General features: G+C 33.1%; 2 protein-coding genes across 2 annotated transcripts; both read right to left on the reverse strand.

Annotated features, from left to right (window-relative positions):
- Positions 1–2,906: 2,906 nt before the first annotated feature.
- On the reverse strand, positions 2,907–3,794 carry LOC107445769 (cilia- and flagella-associated protein 161-like). Its single transcript, XM_016060244.4, has one exon. It carries the CDS (start codon positions 3,792–3,794, stop codon positions 2,907–2,909), a length of 888 nt encoding a protein of 295 aa, XP_015915730.3.
- A 1,541-nt stretch (positions 3,795–5,335) lies between these two features.
- On the reverse strand, positions 5,336–12,765 carry LOC107445771 (neurotrophin 1-like; the record flags this gene model as incomplete). The annotated part of the gene is made up of 3 exons (XM_043053666.3): positions 5,336–7,558; positions 10,035–10,292; positions 12,359–12,765. Coding segments are annotated over 3 exons (837 nt in total), but the record flags the coding sequence as incomplete, so codon positions are not given.
- Between the last annotated feature and the right edge of the window lie 4,494 nt (positions 12,766–17,259).

Below are 17,259 nucleotides of genomic sequence, written 5' to 3' on the forward strand. Positions count from 1 at the left end.
GTATTTTTAATTTACATTAACAATGGCTATTTTGGATGTTTTAAATGTGCTGTTGGACAATGGAGTTTTAAAAGGGCTGTTGAATTTTTTTTGTTAAATAAACGTGTAACAAAATAAATAATAATGAACAGTAAGAAGTGCATTGTTTTCTTATGAAAAGTGGATTCTTTAACAACTTTTCTTGTAAAAATTACAGAACTAGAAGAAATGTTTCATTACCTGACCAGTTTTTATGAAAGAACTATAAGTTAATATGTTTTTATGTGTAATCTGTGCAGGTACTTTTTTCTCGCCGGCGTAGGCTATCAGGTCTATAATGCCAAGTCAGCCAAAGTAATTTAATTTTTAAAAAAAAATTTTTTAGTTGAAGGATATATTTAAAAAAAATAGTAAATAAATAAATGAAATAGTCGAATTTACTAGCGCGTGCGAAATTGAAAAGTACCGGTATATAATATGTAGTACAAAGTACCCATCTACCCATTGCAAAATATCATCATCTATTCAAAATTTGATACCGAAACGATTTCTATCTTCTGATATGTTCATCATCCTACTTATCAGTCTTATTCATTGCAGTATATTAGGGCAGTTAAATAATTTGTTATTGGTTATTGAAGTGCTATACACAAGTTGATTTTATAACTTTTTCCAGATTTTAGCTTATGTTTAGTTATGGATCCTTTTTTGTAACATTATATGGGGGCCCCCTTAAAATGAATTTTTTGAAAATAAATTTCAAAAAATTAGGAAAAACAATGATTTAAAAAAAAAAAAATCAATTCCAAATATATATGTTATGATTATAAAATGTTATGATTATTTTTTAGTTCTAATTTAACAAAATAAAGTAAAATTTAATTCATTATTATTTATTTTAATTTTAAATATGCTTTCTTAAATGAAAAGATATATAAATACTTTTATATTTGAATAAATAAAAAATATACGAGAAAAAAATTTAATCTAAGGGTCCCAAAAATTAGAATGGCCTAGGGCCCCGCGTGCGCTTAATCTGGCACTGTATTTATGACTCACTGCATTTTGAATTTTAATATTTTTTTTTTATAAAAGCGTATTCATCATGCAACATTACTAATCGGATAGTTTCTTTTCTAAAGCGATACATAAAAGACTATTTTTATACTGTTGCTTTTCATCATTGTCACTACACCGAGTCATTTGTCAAAGGTTTAAAAAATACAGTCGGACCACTATTTAACGAAGTGGCTAAATATCGATTAAAAAGTTCGTTAAATGGAAAATCGCCATTTAAATTACTTAAACAACACAAAACAGGTTTTAAATTCATAAACACTAGACATAATTAAATAAGCAATTGATAAACCTTTATCTTGTAAATGATTATATACTATCGAATTGTTTAAAATGATTTTAACATTTTATTGTATGAAGGTTTGGTGATTTCTTCATCATAGCCTTCATCTTCCTCACAATTTATTGCTGTATTGTTTTTGTTTTTCACACTGTCCAAAATATGCCATTCAGTTAATGTTTCTGTGGTTGTAGCCTCAGAATGAATAAAAAGAAAATCATTAATCACTACATCACCGTTAATTTCGTGGTTCTCTCCTAACTGTACGCACATTTTTTAAGTACTTCAAACGAAATGTCATCCTTCTTCTCCGCACTTTCCAAATTCTCCGCGCTGACAAACAATCCAGCTCCGATTTGTAACATCATAGTTCCATGCCTAAGAGATTTCTCTTATGCTTTCTCGTAAATTGATTTTTGGCATGGATTCCTGTATGAAATGCAAACAAAAAGGAATTCAACCGCTTTCTCTAAAAGTTAACATCAATTCAAGGTCATTTCTCCCATAAAGTGCTTTAATAACTGACTAGTGCGACGAAATAATGCATACATTCTGAATTTTTACATTTGTTATACCCTACATATTTTTTTAATTTAACTATTTTAATTAGCTTCTTGGTTTGGAAAAATATTTGATTAAACATTTAATTATTTAAAAAAAATTGTCATAGTTTAAAAATGCTTTATTTTATGTATGTGAAGTTTTTTTTAGTTCGATTTTAAACAGTATGGCATGTTAAAGGGGTTTTGCTTGCTATTAAGACGGCCCTGATGGAGGAAAAAAAACTCTGATATTAAATTAGATATTAGTAAAAAAGGTATACGTTAATCGGTGGTTTTGGCGATGTTAGGGAGGGCGATAAAGCTTGCTGTCGTAGTTGTAGATTTGGCGAGATTCGTCGTCATGTTTATTCATTTATGTCGAATATAGTCGAATTACGGTCAAATAATTCTCGATAAATTGAATTTTAAAAAAAGAAATCGAATTGCACTTCGATTAAATATTTCAATCGTTGTTCAACCGAATTTTGACAACAGAACCACTGTAAGTTCAGGATAAGTTCGACTCAATAGCGGTAATGCTAAAAAACCAATTTCTTGTGTCGGTACGATAACAGTGACGCTATTAAACCGATAAAAACCATCCAATTAACCTTAACCATTCAACCTTTATAAACATGAGTGTAGAATACATGAAGAAAAAAAAATTCATACCGAGCAGTGGCACTTAACCTTAAAAAATCCTCAGTGTAAGGTATCTCAATTCAGAGAAAGCACATTCTAATTTTTCATACGAAGAAAAAAGTGATCCAACAGCAATCATGACGCTAGGGATATCAAACCTAAAAATATAAATTAGAAAAAGTCACGTGAACAGAATCGATTTAGGAATGGGTCGAAATTTGTTTCGGCGCGACAGTAAAATAAATTTTATTGAATCGACTGATCGGGTATAATAGACACTCCGTAGTATTTAATACCACAGTTAATTCAGTATCACTGGCATCAATAATAGTTAACGTTCAATAAAAACGGAAAAGCTTCAAGTAAACATTGAAATTATAGCTGCGTTATAACTTTTTATTGCACGGTAATTCGATTGGTTCGCCGTAATCCTCTGGTTTAATGAAAGGAGCTTCGATTCGCCAGATATTTGGTTCGTCATCTTTCTTGTACCGATTTATGTACGAATGTACAGATATCTCTCTCTCATATCCTAAAACTGTTTTTATTTCGGTCTTTCTTTCAACTGCTAAATTTTGTCCACTGGCCACGTGATGAATAATTATGTCTGTATTACACGGTATAAACTGTCCTTCTGTTTTCAGCCTATCGTCTTTATGGGTGCAAAATATCCTCCACAATCCTCTTCCGGACAATTCCTTGACAAAAGTCACTTCCATGTGACCGGATTTTTGAGCAAATGCCGTAAAATTTTTCGGCTCGCCGTTCAATAAACGATGGCCCGCTTCATCCACAGTGCAGATTATTATCATTTCTCCGTATGTTAAAGGAACGTGATTCGGTACAAAATTGTTATTGCGGAATATGTAAACAGAATTCCTTGCCATTATTCTTGAATCTGCACTTGCCGTAACCCAGCAAGGTTCGTCGAATGTACCATCTGTGGCAATATTTTGAGGTAAAGCCGCCAAGTACAATGTTTCGTTCTGGTGTGACCATTTCAAGCGAATTATGTCACCGTGGTGCAAGAAACCATCCAAATTCCGGGTGAGTTGAACGGGTTTGGCTAATAGCGATGCGTACCTGTCGAGTTTCTGAAAGGGCAATTCTTCATTGGCAAAAGCTTGCAGAAGTCTCTCAGTTTCGATCTCTTTTCGAGCCCTCTCATCGGACCAATAACCGAGAAGAACGGCGTCGTTATGATAATCGTGTACTTCACTGACATATCGTTTTCTACGATCTGATGATGTTTCAAAAAATATGCTGTAATCCATTTGAATTTAGTGTTGATACTTCAATCAAAGCAATTTTGCCGTTTGTTTGAATACAAAAATATTATAAAGAGTTAAATCAAGAAGAAGTATTTTCAGCTAAAATTTATTGCATAAATTCAGATTGACTCATAATTCAAAGAAAATGTCTAAGAATTTACAACAGCAAGTTTAGAGAGGAAATGAAGGTAAGTATATTTTTTATCAATAAAATATTCTTGCTTATAACTCGCTTTGGAAATGAAATTTTTTTTTCGATGCTGCAGCAAGTATTCTTTAAAGATTTTTCCCTTCAATTGCAAGCTCAATCCCTTGTGAGAGTGGATTTTTCATTTCTATTACATATTTTCGAGGCAGGCACAGCAGATGTAATTTATTTAGATTTCATAGTTTGGAAATCAAAAATAAAACACTTCTCTTTTAATAACAAAATGTTAGCATTTTTCTCTTCTGTGACTTTTTATTTCATATTATCATATTCATTTATATTTTAAGCAGTCGGAATATGTTTGTTTTTTGTTGTCTATGCCTTTCTCTATCTAGAAAAAATAAATGGAGGCTGCATGAAATTAAAAAGTTTATGAAAAAACATTGCTGGTTTCTGAATAAGGCTTACAGTTACTCCAAGGGGATTAAAACTTGAATGATTAATTAAAAATCTTCAAGTGTATGTGGTGTAACTATCACTACGATTATTAAACATCAATTCACAAGTGTTTAAGACACGCTAACTCGATTCAATCTAGAGGTACCTTTTGATAGATGAAGGTTGGCATTATCGATTTCTACATTCTCTACATTGGTGACCCGGACGCGATATGAAGCCGCTGACCTCGAAAGCAATGCCCGCTTTGATTTGAGCACGCTTACTTCGATGGATGATTCCCATTGAGCAGTTGATTTGCTATTTGAGACTGCGCAATCGTCCTCTTCACGCTGTTGTTTCTCAGTCGTATTTACACACAACGGGATCCTACACACACTCGACTGCAACTAGTAACACAAGAGAGACCACACACGCAACGGTACAGCTCTCACGTTATACTCTCAAAACTCGGTGAACTTAATACAGTTCTCACCACAAGCGCTCCAAATACGGTGAACTTAATACAGCTCTCCCGGTCTTTCGCTAGTTGTATGCTTTCCTTGAATTCTATCTCTGTTAATATTCTGGTAGGGGAGTACTGTGGCGTAACTACCACTATGATTATTAAACATCAATTCACCAGTATATAAGACAAGCTAAATGGATTCAATCTTGAGGAACCCTTTGAAAGATGAAGGTTGGTATTGTCGATAATTAAATTCCCCAACTGTATAGCCTATATAGGCTATTTTATTACAGAAGTTAAAGTACATAAAAACCTCATTTATTTTTTGTCGCTTAAAAATAAAATTTGGAAGTTTTTAAAAAACAACCCTTATGGGTTACAACCTATTTAATGGGTTAAAAATATTGAGTAAAAAGTACAAGTAGAAATCTTAAAAAGTAACGACTTTATTTACAAACACATAAAACCAAAATGAAAATGCATTCAAAATAACATAAACTGCTTTTAAAATGTGTAGAAAGCTGAAATATTTTTTTCAAACTAATTTCGCGAATTATTTGATTTTTTACCAATTAACTGCTCATTTTACAAAACGATTGCTTTGCGCTTCGGTTATTTTTACTTTATAAATTGATTTGCTTTATTAATATTATTAAATAAAAAATATATTCTCAAGATAAGATAGAAAAACTTGGTATAATTCGTCAATTTTCACTATTTCACAATTTTTTACTATTCTTCACAAATGGAACAAAATGAACAAGTTCACGAAACAAAGTATTTGACGAAGTGTTGGTAATCCGAATAAGATATGTATTTAACCACTTGATTTGTCAAGATACTCATAAATGTGCTTACCAAAACGGCAGACAGTGTTCGATGCAACTTTTTTCAATCGATTCTCTAAATATTTTTAATTTTTTAATTTTTAAGAAGCAAACGTCTTTTTTTTATTCTGTGATAATTCCTCACAAAATTACCAACGACATGCACGGCACGTTGTTGGGACAAAAGCATCTCGACGCGCATTTTATATGTCTTTTCAGCATAAGTGGTTAAGAAGCTTGTAGGTTAGAAAGCTAAAGTTAGAAAGTTATTTTAAAATAAACTTTGGGAAATTGACAATCTTGCTTGAGAATAGCGTGAAAAAAGTTTTATTCTAAGAATTGGTAACAAAGCTTTTTAGAAAGAGAAGAAAGGTTAAAATTCTTTCAATGTTTTTGTTAAAAAAAAAAAAAAAAGTACGATACTTTTCCATTTTAAACTGGTAACGAAATAGTACATGAAAAATTAATTATTTTCAAAAGTAATCACGAAACGAAAAAAATTACCAATTTTCAAAAGTAACGTAGTGAAAAGAAAAGTACTAGTTTTAAGAATGAAATTTAAAGATGGTTACTAACGAAAGGACAGTCCCAAAAGACAAATGAACTTTTTTTTGATAACTTTAACATAATCTTAAAAATAAAGGTAATACATTATCGGTCCTTATTTCACTTAAATATCAATTTAAAACCACTAATGTGCAAAGTTTTATTTTATTTATTTTTTATGTTGTATTCTAATACAACTGGACCAGCAGCTGCCCCAATGGGCTTTCTTCCGGTACTGTACAGTTAGATTTTTAACTGTTTGTACACAGGGAAATAATTGACAGATTTGTCAAGTAACAAGTACAAATCGAGCTCCCATAGATAAAATAAATAGTAAATAATAAGTCATAAACAAAAGTTTCTAATAAGCGTAACAAAAAAAAAAATCTTGGTATTCTATTTCCTCAAATAGCTACAGTCTCTGGCCAAATTATTCGACGCACTATAAGATTCTATATAAAATCTTAATTATCAGATGATATACGCCATTATTGTTTTTGCGCGGCAGAGACCAGTTTGCACTTGTTTATGCTCGTGTATCAATTGGTAAACAATGCAATGCAATGCTTTGAAAATAAATAGAAATGGGAAGTATATAAAAAATCTCTCGAATAAAAACCTATTACATGTGTGTTTAAATATAAAAGTATTGCCTATAAACTCGTGCAAAACGTATCATTATTAAAACACTAAAGTGTGTGTAATTATTTGGTCTCATTATTATAATATACCAATATAATACCTGATATAATAAATATTCTATATTCATATAATATATCGTCTAATGTATCCTACCGTCGAATTTATATTATCTATCGTCAAATTCAACCCATGGATACACTAACGTAAACAAGTGCAAACATTCACATAAAAACAATAAAGCTGTATAGGGTATCACGCGATAATTAAGATTTTACACAGAATCTTATTAATGATTTGAACAGGGACTGTACTCTGTTTAATTATTTTTTGTTCATAATTTGAAAATTTATCTCAATATCAGGAACTATTTTGTCTGCGTATGCATCACACCTACGTTTTAATTACACTACAAGCAAATGAGAATAACGATTTGACTGGCAACAATAAATTGACATTCCAAATCGCGATGAAGGATCATGTTCGGGACCTCGGATAGGAACTTTTTTTTTAAAGTTGTGGTCAAGAAGATCATAGGAAGTCAATATAACAAGAGCATCCCCCGGGAAGAAGAAACGTGTCCACGGTCGGACTTTGGTCAGGAGCCTGAGGATCCGTACTCAGAAGTTGCACTGCTGTGTACCGTTGTAGGCAAGAAGATCTCACACAAGGAGGCATCATTTGGCAAGACCGGTTTTCGTACCTAAAACAAAAGTCACACATTATCATAACAACATTTTATAACCGTTGTTGAAAAGCAGACCCAATGTTCGGGTTTATGACTACTAATATTCAACTCCGTATCCTTGTCATTTTGAACCCAATCCAGAAGAAAAGGGAAATCCTGGATCAAGTATTGGGAGAAATTTGCCGTCGAGGAGGATTTTTTGATAGAACTAACCCGCATTTCCGTTACATGGAGAGGAAAAATACGAAAGCCTGCCACGGTAAGTTTGACAGCAAAAGGACTCGAGACCATAATCCGTCTACTACCACTGAGGATATTTTAAGTTAGCACTGTGGTCGGTGCTATCCGGTTTCGGAAATCGCATCAACCAGCCATTTGCTGGGATTCGAACCCAGCTCCACCTCATTGGAAGACAAACGTTCTATCCCCTGAGCCATGTTTATCCTCTAGTTTACACATATTGTAACCGCCATTAAACTGCCGACCTAAATGTTTTGGTTTTATGACTGCTATTGTTCAACCCCGTATCCTTGTAATTTTGAACCCAATCCAGGAGACAAGGAAAATCCTGGAAATTTGCCTTCGCGGAGGACCTTCTGATAGAACTAACCCATGAAGAAGAAAACCACGAATACCTCCATACCATTACGTTATATGGAGAAGAAAACCACTAAAACCTCCATACAAAAAGAAATACCATACCAAAGGAAATAATTATACATAAATTAGGAGGCTCACAATGGGGCACAATTATAATATTCACTCGACAAACCGCAGAAATTAATAGTTTAGCCTGACGGCAAGGAGACTCTAACACATAATCCGTCTACCACTGAAGATATTTTAAGGTCAGCACTGTGGGCTGTGCGAGCTAGGTGCGGAATTCGAATTAACCAGCCATCACAGGGATTTGAACCAGGTTTACCTCATTGGGAGGCGAGTGCTCTATCCCCTGAGTCTCCACGGCTCTTTCAACAACATTTACTACTTAGGGGCACCCCCCTTATCCCCGCCCTCACCACTGCTTTCACATTTCTTTCACATAGCCACCAAGATTCCTGACCTTACTCCGTTTTTCCTTTAATAGGATTATGTCAAAGACACTGTTTGTGATGAAAAACACTGCGAGTTTTTGAAGAATGTATTTTTGCAGTATTTGGAAATCGACAGAAACTAGAAAATGGGCGACGGAAACTAGAAAAATTTAAATTGCTGGCAGACTTGGCGTAAAACAATGGGTTACACTTCAAGCATTAGTAATTAAAAAAAATTAACTGTCTATTTTTTTTTAAATTTTGTGTATGACTTATTATAATTTGTCTAATGGTGTTTTTTAAATATATATAAATATTTAAAAGTCTGTCATTATTTTGAGCTTCATTTAAAATCATCTTTCTTAAAAAAAAAGAAATAATAATAATACATAAAACGAATAAAAACTGGGAAAAAAAGGAATTTAAGGTACTTTACGCCAGCAGCCGTCAATATAGGAATTAGAAAATTAGAAAATTGTGATATTAGTCAGTTGTATTAGTTTCAGCAGTGGCCCCTTTTCAAATAATGAGAACTTTAAACAAAACAAAAAAAACTGTTGATGTTAATAATATTTTCTTTTGATGCATATCTCAAAATATAATTAACATTATAAGGTTCATACATAAAATGATGAAAAGTTTTAAGAAAAAAGTGTGAAATAACGAAATTTTCAGAATATCATAAAATATAATGTACAATGCGGAAAAAAAAAAACCAGACCACCCAGAATAATTTTTGAACTAATAATCAGATCTCAGATTGCGGCGACCCCCTATATTTTGGGGTCAGGCATCCGAAACTGTTGAAAAAAATATTTGTTTTGTTTCTTTTGTCTGGTTTCGTAACTTAAAATATCGTCTGCACTGATTAATTAGCATATTTGAGGTCACCCCCTCGAACCATTAAGAATGAGTTCTAGAACGTGGGGATCCGATCCTTAGATTAAAAGATATTCAGGGTGGCCCGTTTTTTTTCAGGCTCATTGTACATGGAGTGCATTTTCGGATAAAAAAGCACCGATCAACAGACAATTTTTCAATCTCAAATTGTTAGTGTCCCTGCGGCCGGCGGTCACCGCTAATTTAGCCCTGTACCATATAACACAGCTTTAATTCAATTATATTGTTTTCGAAATTTTACTTAGCATGTTCAGTTCTCCTCTCTTCTCGGGGATATTTCCATATCGTGATCTGTCGCGCCAACTACTGACGCCAAGGTGCCAAACAGATCTTAAACTTGCAATTTTCACCAAAAAAAGTTAATGTTAACCCGGAGGTGGCTACGAGTTATACCTTTCGAGTTGGTCCCTTTCTGTTTTTTTTTCCTTTCGGGTCGCTGCCCAGAAGTTGCAAAGACTTGGCGATTATTCTGCCGCAGATCTCGATACGGAAATCTCCCCCTCGTCTCTACTGCTTAACACGATACAAAATAAGTAAAATAAAAGAATGGCGCTTACTTGCAGTGCTCTAGTCTAACTGCTTGTGGGAACTGATCAGTGTTGAGGACAACTTTCCACCGACCGGCCCAGTTTCGGGCCCATCCTATCCTCATGGTGAATATATCAGTCTCGCAGGCCCAGGCTCCTCTTTCAGATGGAAAATTGTACCTGTAGCTGACGTTTCCACCAGCAACATCTACGGGCAAAGGTTGCATCTCTGAATACATCCGGTGCACATCTCCCTGATAGCGTTGCACCACCGATTTCACCATTTCCCTGAAAATAACACAGAATCCGTCTTTTTTCAAAGAGTTTGAATCTATACTTTAAAAAGCTCTTTTGTAAAGTGAGATAAAGACTGAAATTTATTTTTGACTAATGTAGAGTTTGGTAACAGTTATTATTAGGGATATTTCGCAAATTTGCGTTAGCATCCGTGTGCATGCGTCATTTAGGTGAAATGCACCAGTGAAAAAATATCAAACTTACGTAAGTGAAAATAAGAGATTTTGCAAATATCCGTAAGTTAAAAAAGAGAACGTAGTGGAATAACTTTTCAACTCTGACCACAAAATCAAAACAAACATTTACAATGGATACGTAGACTATCTCTTAAAAAGCTGTGGCATACGATTCAAGATATTTTGCTCTACGGAAAGCTGGGGTTCAGTGAGCAAAAAAATGTGGTAAATTATAGATTTTGATGAATTGGGTATACTATAGCCTACGTCACAGGTTGTGTTGTTCCTACTAAATTTATACCATGAACGGCATTTTCTGCGAGCCTAACTTCAAGCCACAAATAAACAAACGAAGTGTTCGATCGTTTAAATAGCTGCTCGCCAGATTTTATTGCATTATAAAGAAAAGTTATTGAAACTAAATGCAACTAAATAAACAACAACAACTAAAACGAATAACAACAACTACTAATAACAATAACTAAATAAACGACAACTAAATTCCATTCGTTTAGTTTTGCGTCATATGTTGTTCCTACTAAATCGAAGTAGTTGTGTTTTTTTCATATTATGTCCAATTCAGCAATAAGGAATACAGCTTATTATTATTATATTTAATAATAATATTGTATAGGTCCTCGTTAAACTGTGCTACCGTAAAGTGCTCGACTTCGCGCGCAGGTCGTCGGGCTACCGAAGCGGGGGTGCCATCCCCTCCGCAGAGGATCAAAATTGTGATGGTATGTCTTCGGAACATCCTCCAGGATGTTTCCCAGACCGTCGCCAATAGCCCATTGTGCAGCTCTAGTGCGACGTAAATTAACAACAACAACAATAATAATAATATTAAAAGGAAAAAAATTATTGAACTTCTATCGATAATGTTACTTCTTTTTAACTAAATTGTATTGTTAAAATAAACATAATTTATAATTTCAAAATAGCGACAATTTATCTAGTTTCTTATGGAACCCGAGCAATTGGACAAACATAATGTTAAATAAAAACCAATAAAATAATTTATTTATTTTATGAATCAATATTTGTAAGATCCCGCAATTCATTTCTAAATTTCATCCATGCATTTCTTCAAATTCGCATTCCAAGTTTTTAGTTCTAAGGTAGGCTTAAACATAAAACAACATTTGACAGCTATAAACAGCTTGCTTGTAGCTTAGTCTTTGTAGAGCAAATCACGCCATCATAACGTAAAGATACGTAGATATCTGCAGAGGGGATGGCTTCCTGATTTGGTAGCCCGACGACCTCAGCGCGAAGTCTAGCACTTTATGATGAAAAAGTTTAACGAGGACCGATACCGTGCACCCTCGGTCCTTATGTAGGCTAATCAAAGTGGTCACCCACCAGCTTATTGACCTTAGCAAGTGATGCTTGGTTTCGGTACTCTACTGAGAATCGTGTCCTTACGACCAGTCAACTGTGGTACCATAGAAATTTAAATTAAATACGATGAAACATATTTAACATTCTTCTTCCATATCTATCTAAGAGTAAGTTCTCTAAAGTGCAAAAACGAAAGACAAATTGAAAATTGTTCTTCTTTATCTATCTAGGAGTAAGTTCTCTAAAGTGCAAAAAAGAAAGACAAATTTAACATTCTTCTTCCGTATCTATCTAAGAGTAAGTTCTCTAAAGTGCGAAAAAGAAAGACAAATTGAACATTCTTCTTCCGTATCTGTCTAACAGTAAATTCTCTAAAGTGCGAAAAAGAAAGACAAATTGAACATTCTTCTTCCGTATCTGTCTAACAGTAAATTCTCTAAAGTGCGAAAAAGAAAGACAAATTGAACATTCTTCTTCCGTATCTATCTAAGAGTAAGTTCTCTAAAGTGAAAGACAAATTAAAAAATGCCTACTTACATGGGATAATCGTGGTCAGCAAGACAATAGTCTCGTTTCCTCGCACAGGAAGGTCTTTCTGTAGGCAACTGATTGATGTAGCTGTTGTCCGGCCTACCATTTATGGGTTGAAATCCAGTCGAGACAGATTTCGAACCGAGGGGTTGAGGAATCTGTGGTCCCAGTGGTGGAGGACCATAACTATTTGTATTGTACTGATTAGATGTCACTGGCTGACCTTTGGTTAGGGAGGAATGATAAGAACCTCTGGAGTTCCAGTAACCGCTGGTCGATGCATAGTTACTTGAGCAGGAGGCGAATCTGGTCAAGGCATAAAAAATGCTGACACCAATGGCCTTAAAAAATACACATTGACTTATCAGATTATTGATTATGAAAATTATAAGAAGAAAAGAACATTTTCCAATTTATCTTGGAAAAATAAATCAAATAATATCCATGCAATTAAAAGTAAAATAGCTGTTGATTTTATAATCAAGGAAGTGTTCTGTGAAAGGAATTAAAATTTCACATTGATGCTGTGAGGATACGGTGTGTTAGGTACTGTACTGACAGGATAAAGTACGGCAGGTCGATCACCGGCTGTTGCTGATGGGTATACAGACCCTGGCCAAATTATTACACGCACGATACGATTCTACGTAAAATTGTAATTATCAGGTGATACTATACAGCTTTATTGTTTTCATTTGACTGAAACCGGTTTGCACTTGCTCGCGTTTGTGTATCAATTAGTTCAATGATACGATATATAATATAAATTTGAGGGATAGGATAAATCAGACGATATATTATGTAAATATAGAATATTTATTATATCAGGCATTATATTATTATACTATAATGTTTAGATCAAATAATTAGACTTACTGTAGTTTTTTAATAATGACATGATTTGCACGAGTTTATAGACAATACTTTTACATTTAAACATACATTTAATGGGTTTTTAATCGGGAGATTTTTAATATACTCCCCACTTGTATTTATTTCTAACGTATTGCATTACAATGTTAACCCATTGATACAGGAGCGTAAACAAGTGCAAACCGGTTTCATCCGAGTAAAAACAATGCAGCTGTATAGTTATCACCTGATCATTATAATTTTACTTAGAATCTTATAGTGCGTCTAATAATGTGGCCAGGGACTGTAAGATCGCATCTGAGATAATAAAAAAGAATTTATTTTCTTTGGTGCAATACTGACTATATGCCATGATGCATTTGGTTCCGAAATTGCAGAGTCTCAATTTCCTAGACCCACCTGTCCCACAACGGGCTTAGAACCACCTCCTGGAAGAAAGAAGGCCTCAGCACGGATCTATTTAGTAATTCGACGCAACGAACCTAAACTGCGCAGTGGGCGAAAAATAAGAAAGATGTCACGACGCTCGGGCTACTAAGTTGTTCAAAGGGGGGGGGAGCTAAATATGTCATTACATTTGGACTACTAAAGAATCAAATTTCTTGTTTATGGTAGCCCGTACTGAGGCCTTCTCTTTTCTAGGAGGTGTTGTCTTAGTTGGGTAAATTTTTACTTACGCATTGATAACAGGTAGAATAAATCTGAATGGCTGCATATGCAGTACAATACATTTTATTTCTTTAACTGTATTGAAAAGATCCATAGAGTGAATGTGATATTTCCTGATGCCCAGCTTAGAGTCTTCTAAATGTCGACATTAAAAAAGAAAAAGGAATGCCTGGTCAAGAAATACAGTTTCTGGCCATATTATAAGACGCACTATAAGATTCTATGTAAAATTATAATTATCAGGCGATACTATACCGCTTTAGTGTTTTTACTCGGATTGTACTTGTTTACGTTCCTGTATCAATTGGTATCATACGTAACATGCAATACGCTAAAAATAGATACAAATAGAAAGTATATAAAAATTCTCCTGAATAAAAACCCGTTACATGTATGTTTAAATATAAAAGCATTACCTATAAACTCGTGCAAAACATGCAATTATTAAAAAACTACACTGCGTCTATTAATTTGATATAATTGTTATAATATACTACGAGTTATATAATACCTGATATAATAAATATTCTATATTTATTTAATAAATCGTCTAATTTATCCAATCGTCAAATATATATAATATATAGTCACATTTAACCCATTGATACAGTAACGTAAACAAGTGCAAACCAGTAACGTAAACAAGTGCAAACAGTCACGTAAAAACAATAAAGCTGTATAGAGTATCACCTGATAATTAAGATTTTACATAGAATCTTATGAGTGCGCTTAATATATGTCCAAGGACTGTAGAACAAATATGCTTTTTCTGACTTCGAAAATCGGATAATCGAGGATTAACTGTATGCAAATAAAGTTATAGCCGTTAAAATAAGTAAATAAATAATAAAACAAATAATTAAAACAATAAAATAAGCATGTGAGTTAAAAAAAATGCTTTCTAGAATCGAAAAAAATATATAAAAAAATTAATATGCCCTAAAAGAAAAACAAAACATTCTGGAATTGATTTCGGTTAACAGAGCTACTGGAATGAAAGATATTCGGATAATCGAGGATTAACTGCATGCAAATAAATTTATAGCCGCTAAAATAAATAAATAAATAATAAAACAAATAATTAAAAGAATAAAATAAGCACGTTAGTTTTAAAAAAAATGCTTTCCAGAAACGAAAAAAAAATTAAAAAAAAATTAATATGCCCTAAAAGAAAAACAAAACATTCTGGAATTGATTTTGGATAACAGAGCTACTGGAATGAAAGATATTCGGATAACAAGGATTAACTGCATGCAAATAAATTTATAGCCGCTAAAATAAATAAATAAATAATAAAACAAATAATTAAAAGAATAAAATAAGCACGTTAGTTTAAAAAAAAATGCTTTCCAGAAACGAAAAAAAAAATATAAAAAAATTCATATGCCCTAAAAGAAAAACAAAACATTCCGGAATTGATTTCGGCTAACAGAGCTACTGGAATGAAAGATATTCGGATAATCAAGGATTAACTGCATGCAAATAAATTTATAGCCGTTTAAATAAATAAATCAATAATGAAACAAGTAAGTAAACAATATAATAAACCTGCGCACTAAAAGAAAAAAAAAATTCCTTTTGCAGAACCGGCGTTGGTTAATAGAGTTATTTGGATAATCAAAGTTTCTACTGTAAACAAATAAATTTATTTCTAATTGAAATAAATTTATCCTAAGATTAAATTTATCCTGTGTGTAGAGAAGAAAAAAAAATTCCGGATATTCGGATGGAAAATTTTTTGAGTTATCAAGGTCCCACTATTTTAAAATAAAATAATTGCTCTGGAAAGCAATTAATTTATATTATGGTGAAAAATGAAGGGTTAAAAACCACATTTATGACTTACCAATTCCATGAGCAAAGCTATAGATACACCACAAGTTTTCTTAAACTAAAACTTAGATATAGATACCACCTATATTTATATGCATTCCATTTATGTATATTTTCTTTGACACAGAAATGTAAATAGAAAGATCAAACACCGAAAATAAAACCGAAAGCAATGTTGGAGAAATAGAACAATTAAATTTTCGGTTAGAGTTGAGCGATTCCGAAAAGGACAGGTGTCTTAGCTTTCATCCCCTAATTTTTTGTTTTTGTTTTTATAAATTGTGTTCATTCAAACTTGGCCTCTTTTACTCGTGTATCTGACCTTTGTACAGAAAGGGATGCACTCAATTAAAAATATATGAAAACGAAGTGCAAGTAAATTCTAATTGATTACAGTTAAAGTCGTTGAGCTTCATGCTACGCTATACAATGAGGTTGATAATCGTTTCTGGAACTGAAATAGATACGAATTATAACACTTTTGGCTGAAGTGAAAAATATCTGATTTTTTGTTTTGTTTTTTGATGGGACAAAATCAATTTGAAATAAATTTCGCTATACCTACTACATACGTGGACCTGCATGCTCTTGACTGTATTATTTTTAAATATTAAATAAAAGCTGTGATAGCCTCATGATGATCACTGGTTACACATGGGTCAAATGCTTTTTCTTTCTGGATGGACTCCGTTAAACATTTCAAATCATGGGTTGCATAAACTGTCTCCATGGATGTTTGTCGTCGGATTGATTTTCATATCTTGCCTATGTACGTGTTTCACAAAATACTTTTCCTCCTTCAGTATTCATATTTATACTGAAATCACCGTCAAGCCAGTCATTATACGTTAATAATAAAAAGAATATAACATCTATATATATATTTCTCTTACACGGCGACGAAAAAAGGCCTCATCGAATGGCAACGCTAGAAAATCGACCAATGATTGCAGCTGAAAATGTCACATGCCAAATCTGAGGTGGCCCAACATATAGCACTTTTAAAAACGGAAACTGAAATAACCAGAGAGAGCATTCTCACCAAATGTGATCTCTTCCGAAATTCACACTATCAGCTGCGGCAATCTCATACTATTGAGCTAGGCAGAAGTGAGTAGTCTTTGTCGATAGATCTCTATTTTAGTATTTTGTCGAAAGCGCCTTTTTCACGAATTTATATATTACTAATTTATTTGACGATTTTGATTTATATCACGAATTAATTTGTTTTATTATTGTTATTAGTTATTCATTGAAAAATGAGTCTCAGTCGTGCTGTTACGCTTTTGAAGTATAATCAAAAGAAGCGTGCTCGAAGATTGGAAGAGAGCATTGATGACAGCTATGGTGAAAGAATGCGTAGACGACGTGCTGTCATTCAAGATTTAACTGTTGATTTCAAATTTATTTTAATGACTTAGTATTTACTAAAAATATGCAATTTTTTTTTAAAAAAAAAGTTGTTATATGGATTTGAATAATTGTTTTGAATTTTTAGAATTTTGTGCATTCGCAATGTACCTAAGTTAGTA

Source organism: Parasteatoda tepidariorum, chromosome 10 (assembly GCF_982258835.1).
Source record: "Parasteatoda tepidariorum strain Cologne lab strain chromosome 10, Ptep-v5.0, whole genome shotgun sequence".
NCBI lineage: Eukaryota > Metazoa > Arthropoda > Arachnida > Araneae > Theridiidae > Parasteatoda > Parasteatoda tepidariorum.

Coding starts and splice junctions, on each gene's coding strand:
- LOC107445769 (XM_016060244.4), bottom strand. CDS start 3,794: ATGGATTACAGCATATTTTTTGAAACATCATCAGATCGTAGAAAACGA.